Source organism: Pongo abelii, chromosome Y (genome assembly GCF_028885655.2).
Source record: "Pongo abelii isolate AG06213 chromosome Y, NHGRI_mPonAbe1-v2.0_pri, whole genome shotgun sequence".
In the NCBI taxonomy this organism is placed as follows: Eukaryota; Metazoa; Chordata; class Mammalia; order Primates; family Hominidae; genus Pongo; species Pongo abelii.
In genome coordinates, this window is record NC_072009.2 from 38,374,252 (window position 1) to 38,383,734 (window position 9,483).

General features: G+C 38.7%; 1 protein-coding gene across 2 annotated transcripts; it reads right to left on the bottom strand.

The window, feature by feature from the left end:
• Nucleotides 1-7,073: 7,073 nt before the first annotated feature.
• On the bottom strand, nt 7,074-8,953 carry LOC129053171 (heat shock transcription factor, Y-linked). 2 transcript variants are annotated; one of them, NM_001425382.1, is made up of 3 exons: nt 8,739-8,953; nt 8,373-8,640; nt 7,074-7,896 (listed from the first exon to the last, which is right to left on the bottom strand). In NM_001425382.1, the coding sequence occupies exons 1-3, from the start codon at nt 8,747-8,749 to the stop codon at nt 7,195-7,197; spliced, it is 981 nt and encodes a 326-aa protein (NP_001412311.1). In that variant the 5' UTR covers nt 8,750-8,953; the 3' UTR covers nt 7,074-7,194. The 2 variants fall into 2 exon arrangements, with proteins under 2 accessions (NP_001412311.1, NP_001412310.1); NM_001425381.1 differs by having other exon boundaries at nt 8,373-8,953.
• Nucleotides 8,954-9,483: the final 530 nt, after the last annotated feature.

Genomic DNA, 9,483 nt, shown 5'->3' on the forward strand with positions numbered 1-9,483 from the left:
GACTTGCAGAGTGATATCATGGTCACTTCACTTGGTTTTCGTAGTGTCTTCCATATATCACAGATGATGGACTGTAGAAGTTTCCAATCCAGAATCTCCAATAGGCACAGAAGAAAAGGACTTCAAGGAAGTCCTCTTCTCTCTCAACCAAAGGACAAGGAGGGATGACCTAACCACACACAATAGCATAAAAGACTTCTAAAGTTAATAACCAAGCTATTCCAGATAAATACTAGCAGAAAAAAATAAATAAAATAAAATAAAGTAGTATTGCCATTTCTGTGGAGTCATGTACAGAGACAATCTTCTCAACATGTCAGTGATGCTCTGATTCCCCACTGAGTCCCCATAAAGTCAAACTAGGCGCAAATCTTTTTTTTTTTTCTTTTCTTTTCTTTTTTTTTTCTTTTTGAGATGGAGTTGCTCTTTGTTGCCCAGGCTGAAGTGCAATGAATGATACACAATCTCAGCTCTCTGCAAGCTTCACCTCCCTGGTTCAAATGATTCTGCTGCCTCATCATCCCAAGTAGTTGGGATTACAGGCATGTGGCACCACGCCTAGCTGATTTTCTATTTTTAGTAGAGATGGTGTTTCTCCATTTTGGTCAGGCTGGTCTCGAACTCCTGACCTCAGGTGATCCACCCACTTTGGCCTCCCAAAGTGCTGGGATTGCAGGCATGAGCCACTGTGCCTGACCAGAGAGAATCTTCTATCACCCTCCTGGAGAAAGCAGAGGAGAGCATTCCAATTCCCTTATGTCAGCAGACTCTTGTAGCAAGCTGACCATACAGGTCGACCCAACAACCACAGTTTTTAAAGAGCCAGAGCTGAGTAGGACAGATTGCACTGTGTGTCTTGCCTGCTGTCCCCACTACCCTCCTCTACCCTATCCTGTCAGAAGGCTTCAGTGGGGAGTTAACTATCTACCACCACCCACCCTCCTAGGAACTGAACAGTCGAAGTAAATCTAAACTAGTTAGCACTCTGCTATTTCCCCAAATTAGCAACTGTACCATCTACAACTGCTCCAAAGAAGATCAAATGTTTTGATATGCATTTAAACAAAAGAAAACAGGTGTGAGATCTCTATGCTGATACCTATAAAATACTGGTGAAAGAAATCAAATAGAAACAATAAGAGATACACTGTGTTCATGGATATAAAGATATAATATATCATGTTAATTTTCCCCAGCTTGATGTATATATTTGACGCAATTCCTATCAATATCTCAGCAAGAATTTTTGCAGACAATGCAAACTTACTAGGATAGCTAAGACAATTATTAGTATTTAAGTATATAGTGGGAGAAATCCACCAACAATATTTCAAAGACTTATTAAACAGCTAAAGTGATCATGACGGTTTAGCATTGGCATAGAGATAGATGCGTGTAAAAATGGAGGAAAAGAGAAAGCCCAGGAATAGAGCCACACTAGTGTGGATATGACCAAGTAATATGACATAAATCTGGCAAGCAAAAATCAGTGGAGGAAAAACAGCCTTTCAACAAATGGTGCTATGGCATGTGGACATCCAACAATTTAAGAAATAAAGCCTTAACATAAACCTTACTCTACAGAAATTAACTCAAAATGGCTCATGAACTTGAATGTAATATAAAATTATAACACGTTTTATAAAACATTTTCAGAAAAAAAAAAATCATAAGAAAATTGAAGCCTCTTAGTTGTAGCAAAGTGTTACTACATTTGATACCAAAAGCATAAGCCATAAAAGGAAAACTGATAAACTGGATCAAATCAAAATTAAAAACTATTGCTCTGTGACAGTTCTTATGAAGACACTAAAAAGCCAGTCTTCTGCAGAAAGGGGTACCCTTCCTGCTGATCACAGCAGACCATGGGAGGAGAGCAGCACTCTCTCCACTGAGAGCAGCACTCTCTCCACTGAGAGCAGCAGCTGCAGCAGAGAGCTTCAGAGACCTGCAGAGACATCTGAATGACCTGCCTACAGAGAGGAGCCTCCCTCTCTATAGAGGGACACCATGGGAAGACCTGCCTATAGAGAAGAGCTACCCACTCCTTTGTGAGGTATTGCTCCCCACGAGAGGGCACTAGCTGTAGGGGTCTGCCTTCAGACCCTGACCCAAAAGATGGATGAATAAAGCATAAACTGACAAATATTCTGCTTTGCCAGTACAGCAGGGTGTCCAAGCGCCTGCACATCAAGAAATGTTTTTTGCTGTGACCGGCCCTGAGAAGCTTGCACTCCAGTCATTTATTTAGTATACGATTAACAACACAAGCTCTGAGTCAGCACACTTGTGCATAATTAACATGGTTGAGAGAGTAGTTCTATGAATGATTAAAGCTCAGGTACCGTGGTCTAAAGTAAATTCCATTAAAGGGCAATATCCTTGGTCAACCTCCCTCCAAGAGGGCAATCTGGCTTAAAGGTTAGTTAATGGAGGTAAGGTAAATAAGCTTAACTGAGGAAGCCTCTATTGTCCCTATTATTTATCCTATGACCTAATAATGCTCTAAGGTAAGAACTGGCTGCCTTCAGCCTGTTCAATTATTACAAGCTATGAAACCTTTCAGCCTTCCAAAAGGTTTGTGACTATTCCCTGTATCTTTCCCTAATATTTCCCTTTAATATTTCTGCCACCATCCTGAGTGAACCTCAACACTTTGAACCATTTTAACACTAAATAGAACTCTTCTTCTTCTTTACCCTTCACTTTTCTCTGTATCTCGTTCTCCCTGCACACAGGACAAGAACTCAAGGAAAGGCATCATGGTCACAGAGGTTTCTGGTAAGTAAAATTGACACCACAGTGATCCCATAACAGTAGTACTAGAATTTCTGTCTCAGATTTTTATTTGAAAGTTAAACATTTGGGGGACTGTAGCTGGCTTTGTCTGATACCACCCTAACAGAGGAAAGTGTATACTTGTCAAGTAGGGGCACAATTCCAACTTCCCTTCTTCACTTCCTTTGATACCCAAGGCAGTTCTCCTCATTACTGATAAAGAAATATGCAGATTCCAGCTTCAACCTAGGCGTTACTTGTACCTTTCTGGCTAGAAGTAGAAGGGTGTCTTGTTACCACATGGCAGGGTTGAAAACTCTAGCTCTCTACTTTACCTTCCCTGATTCCACTCCAGCAGAGGGTTGGGGTGCTTCATTAAAGCCTAGTGCTCTCTATGTTCCAACTTAAACTTTGTTGTCCTGGCTAGATTTTTTGAGTTTCTTTGTTTTGTATTGTAATATTTGACTAAAGTAGGATGGCTATTGTAAAAAGATTTTTATCTTAATAAGGTGTCCCTTTCCTAGCCCTGTGTCTTTAGAAGCTGGAGCTTTTGGGGTACATTTTTGTCTATACCTACTTACATTTTTGGGTACCAGCTCCTTCAGGATCAAGTCTGTGATAACACCAGGCAAAAAGAATTCAGGGAACTCAACCATCTTATCACTTGTTGCATCTTGAATTTCCTCACCAGTTTATCTTCTTGCTTCATCCTTCAATCTTATGTTTGCTTTATATATATCACACGGGGATATTAATTGTATTTATGTGAGGGAGAAAGTACATCTTCTCCACCTACTTTATTACTCAAGTGATGACTCAAGATGAATAACGTCCATGATGTTCCTTTTGGGCAGAAAATTCAAAGTAATTTTTGTTGTTGAAACAGTTTAAGCTAGTGTAACCTAGAGAGAGAATACTTAAGAAGGTACAATGTCTTTCTATGAATCCTAGAAGAAGTTAGGATATTTTCTGGGTTAGACTGCTCTGTGATTGGTTACATTAAAATCTTGTAAGGATATTCCTCAAAATACAAAGAATTTGCAGAGGGTGGGAATGGACAGATATTCGAATCATGCTGATCACTTTATGTTCTGCATTTGCTTACTCTTTTTCCTCCTTCACACTCCCTCTCCTCCTCTCTGTGCTTGTTTTATTGTTGCTTTTGTTGTTTGTTTGACACTTGTCTTATTCTGGACTTAAACTTACAATAATGTATTCCACATGTTAACCTGTCTCCATCTTTCATTATTTTATCCTCCCTTTCTAAACTGTCATTTTCTTTTTTGTTTTTTGCCTTCCTGTTCACCCAAGTTATTCTTTTCATTTTTTATTGTATCTAGCATTAGCCTTTTTATTGTTGTGGATTCTTTTGAGATGAAGTCTTTCTCTGTCACTCAGGCTGGAGTGCAAAAGGAGGATCTCAGCTTATTGCAACCTCTGCCTCCTGGGTTCAAGCAATTCTCCTGCCTCAGCTTCCTAACTAGCTTGGATTACAGGCACCCATCACAATGATTCACAATTTTTGAATTTTGAAAATGATGGGGTTTCACCATGTTGGGCAGGTTGGTCTCAATCCCTTGACCTTAGGTCTTCTACCCATCTTGGCCTCCCAAAATGCTGTGATTACAAGCCTGAGCCACCACCCCTAGCCGGGATATTTTTTTAAACATTCTTCATGTTAACCATTTGACCATGGCTATCACACTACCCTCTGAAAACCCCGTTTGAGAACTAAAAAGTTAATAGCATGTGGATATAGGTGAAATGACATTTGTCTTGTGTCATGGTCTGCCAGGAAAGGAAATCAGGATTCCCTTTTTAGGTGGTGGATTCTAAACTTTTTCTACTTGTGCACAACTTGAAAATATATGCATATGGTTAGATGGCCCCACTAGGTTTGCATCCTGAGGAATCTGGCTGTCCAACTCCATACTCATTTTCAGCTATCCCAGAAAACTGAGTGATGAATCTTGTCAGACCTTAGCCTGTGACACCAAAAGCTGCATAATATACCAAATCCACAGTGAATGCTGCTTCTGAAAAGTTGTGCACCTGGATCCCCAGTGTATTCCATTTCAGCACAACAACCAGGAATCTCTACTGCAAATAAAGGAAGGAATGGTAAGGATACAGCTAGTTCTTTCAGGCAAGGACCTGCTATTCAAAGCACAAGATGAAAAATAATTTTTAGAAGAAGCAGGGAAAAATCATAACTAGATGTAAAAAGAAACCATGATAGTCGAAGGGATAAGCAGGGACACTAGCTAGCCTCAGTAAGTCAAAATTATTGCATCTCTAGTGAAGGATACTGTGACGTACCCTTTTACAAAAAGTTGTGGTGAGGAACGAAGAATAACAAGTAATGCCACAACACAAAGAGTGTTTGTTTTTGACAATGAAAATAGATTTTATGGTTGTAAGTCCACAGTCAACATCGACTAATTTACATACGTATGTGTGTATATATGTGTATGTATATATATATATATATATATATATATATACACACACACACACACATAAATATATGTATCAGATACTGTATTACATCAGTGCTGGTTGTCCAAGACAGACAGACAGACAAGAAAAGTAATGTGATAAATAAGAAGCACTTCCTAGGAGTGATGTCTGTGTTGTATGAGTCTTAAGTAGGCAAACAGGGAGAGAGCCTTTTACCTCCAAGTAAAAATGGGACCCAAGTTACCAGATGGTAAAGGGCATGACTGAAAGTGATGTTCTCTGAATGTCGCTCCAATTGGACTGTGGTGAAACACAAAGACATGAAGCTGAAAGGAAAACAAATGTCAGGTCTGGAAGGGATTTGTTCAGCCATGCTCATGATCTGGACTCAGAATCTAAAAGTTAATAAATCCTGACAAAAGCAATTAAATCTGAGTTTGTATGGAGCATGAAATCAATGTGTTGAAAATCGGCATTAGAGGTGGGCTTTGGTGGCTCAAGCTTGTAATCCTAGTACTTCTGGGGGCCATGGTAGGTGGATCACCTGAGGCCAGGAGTTCAAGACAATCCTGGCCAACATGGTGAAACCCCATTTGTACTAAAAGTACAAAAACTAGCCCAGCATGTTGGGCATATGTAATTTTACCTACTCAAAAGATTGAGGCACAAGAATTGCTTGAACCCAGAGGCTGAGGTATCAGTGAGCTCAGATAATGCCACTGCTCTCCAGCTGGGGTAACACAGCAAGACTGTCACAGAGAAAAAAAAACAGAAGCAAGGAAATGTGCATGAGAAAACATGAAAAGTGGACTCTAAAAGGAGGTAATTAAAGGCACAAACAGGCTGCAATGCTTTGATGTAAGATCAGAAAGATGTACTGTTAATGCCAGCTGTAAAATTCCACAATGTTCTGACAGTGATGCAATCCATGAGCATAATATGATGTAAACTTTATTCAAGTGATGACACAAATAATTGTGATCATGGTCCCTGAGTTCACTAGGGATGAATGGCAATGAAGACAATCTTTGCCAACTAGAATCCAAGTTTAAAATAACTGGGGAAATGTAATTGAGAAAATACTGAAGTATATAGTATGTGTTAACCATTCTCTAAATTTTCTCTGTGTGTTTGTGTGTTCGTGTGTGTTTATGTGTGCATTTATTCCCTTTGTGCCACCCAAATTTATGCCCTCATTTGATTTATGCCAGACTACTTGAGAAGTCACTTACTATTTTTTCCTAACTCCAGTTGCTTCTTCTCCCTTGCCTGCTGTCATTGTTTGGTATGTCCCCTCCAAATTTCACATTGAAATTCTGTGTCCATTGTGCTAGTGTAGGATTTTTAAGAGGTGATTAGCCATGTGGGTGCAACCTCATGACTGACTTGATGGTATCATATGGAGAACAAGTTAGTTATTTTGTGAGTGGGCTTTGGATCAAAGGATGAGTCTGGCCCCGATTTTCTGTTCATAGCCTGCCCTTCACCGTAGGAGGCCAACCTGCCATGTTGTAACATGGAAAGAAGATCTCACCAGATGCAGCCCCTTGGACTTCCCTGCCTCCAGAAAAATGAGCAAAATAAGTTTTCTTTACAAATTACCCAGGCAGTGGCGTTGTGTTGTTTCAGCAGAAAATGGACTCAAAGACTTTATTATTTCTTCCTCTTTAGAGAAATAAATTAGTTAACTTACAAAGGCACATGTCAAATTTCCTTTCAAATGATCAAAAAGCCTATATATATTTTTGGTAAAAAGTAGTACAATAGCCTGCCACTGAAACAAAATGCCATTTTATTCTTAACCATACTTTTAGAAATAAAGGAAAAGCAAACATGTAAGTAAACATGCAATTTTATTGTTCAATAAGACAATTGCAGACATTTTTAGGGTTTTTTTGTCAATATAAATGTTAGTCTCTGTTGTCATGCATAATCTGATCCTCCTTTAATGGCAGATCAGTTGTAATTAGGGTGATATTTGTCCAGTGGTGATGGTTGAAGAGCTGGCCTGGAACGAGCGGCAGCTGATCTATCAGCTATCGTAGGCATTTGCAACCACGGGTTGCCTGCTGGTAGCATGTTACAATATGGAGCCTGATTGACTGGTACCACAGGATATTGTGTGGGAACAGCAGATGGTTCCACTACCAGCCCAAAATAACCGTTTTTTAAGGGAGATATGATGTGATATTGAGAAGTTGTGGTTGTAATAAAATTCACAGTGTGGCCCCTTGCTTGCATGTAGGTGCTGTAGGTGCTATGAGAGTGCATATGAATAGTGGTCAACTGATTTAAAATAGCATGTTGATCTGTTGCAATTTGTTCTGATGGTCCAACTGAGGTTGAAGGTGAAGGAGGAGGGAAACCACTTCTAATTGGGACAGATGAATTTGCAATTATCTGTCTGACAGAAGATTCCCTGGTTAGAGGCATATTTAAATTTTTAGAGGCTGAAAATAAACTTTCTTCAGTAGCTTCAGCAGCTAAGGCAGAATTATGATTCTCCATGTTAGCCCCTGCTCTAAAATGCTTCTTGTTGAAATCTTCATTAAATAAAGTAGATATAGGTGAAGTATTTTTAACACCAATTCTTCTCTTCACTCTTACTAAAAGTTGGGGATAGCCACGCTTGAAATTTGGATTATAGTAGAACTTTAACTAAAACCAAAGAAAAAGGTAATTCAGTGCCATTTTAATCCAAGAGACAAGTGAAAATAACAAACGCAACACATAAAATATCAGATTTCTGTTTTGCCACACAAACTTAATGTCATCAAATAACTCATAAACATTGTTTATTATTTTTAAGAACATGCTTGTTGGGAAAAACCACTCAAGTTGTTAAGCCCTCAAGTGAAAACATGTTATATATTAATAGTAATATTTCATTAAGTGGCTTTGGTACACTGATTTGGAGTTCACTGGTAAGATTCAAAGTTGTTAGCAAAATTTCTTAAAACACTAAAAGGTTAATGCTCAAGCTGAACACAATAATTTCAAAAAAAATTCTACCTTAATATTTTATATAATTTTCAAAATATGGTCTTATTGCATGTATTAACATATTTACTGATGTACAAAGTAAAATTACATATATACTTTACATAAAGTGGTAACTGAAATATGTTAAATACCTTGCTTAAGACAGAGGATTCTTTCTCTTCTGCCAGAAAGGTGGCTAGAGAGGCAGATCTCTGAAAATTCTGTTGAATTTTACTAAATCCATAAAGGTTGAGCTGTCGAAGAAAACTTTTGATAGTATCAGTTTGAAATATTCTGTAAGGAGCCTTTTTTCCCAAAATTTCTTTCTTGAAAAGCTCTTCATTAATCACTATGCAAGTTCCATTCTCAGCCCATGAAATAGACTTGAATTGGTCACTTTCAACTATTTTCCAAAGTTTCCTGGGAAAGTTCAGAGAAAGAAAATCATCATCTTTATCTGGCTCAGAGACACAAACTGTGTAACGTGGCCTTTTTAACAAGGATCCTTGTGACAAAACCTGAAAAGCATTTTCTTCAATCATTGACCGTAAGTCTGAGTCCCCAGGGAAGGTGTGTTCACACACTGGAGAACTAGTGGAGGCTTCTGAACCAGTTAATTCATCTTTGGGAGAAACATCTTGAGTTTCTGAAGAAACATGTGCCATCTCAAATAAATATTTCTTTAGATACTCTTCCAGCCTGCATGGTTTTCAAGACTGCAGCTTCAAATGATGCCTCAGAAGGCCTAGGCAGGTAAAGTAATCTAGACCATCACAGTGGTTCCCAAGCTGAGTAACAATGACATCACAAGAGGACTTTGGTCTCCTAGCAACCAACAAAATCTAGCCCAAATGGTTTCCTTCCCACTCTGAGAAATGTATCCAGTGAAAATAAAGTATAGACTGCTGACTTACACAATGTAAGCTGCAATAATCTCTTCCCTGCAGCATTATTTAAATAAATAAGAAAATAATGTCCTCAATCCCTGAAATAAATCCAGTGTTCTTCCTGACACACACACTATAACTACATTAATGTGACAGCATAGGGCCTAGTAATTGCAAAAAAAAAAAAAAAAAGGAAAGAAAAAGAAAAAGAAATATGAACGATTTTAAAACCAGTGTGGCATGTTGGATTGAAAACTGATGGAGTGCAAAACCTATGTGGTAAAAAGACACGGCCATAGAGATAAAATGGTGGGTTATGGGTTGTCAGGGGCTGGGAAATAAAAAGAACTGTTTAGCAGATATGGAGTTTCTGGTG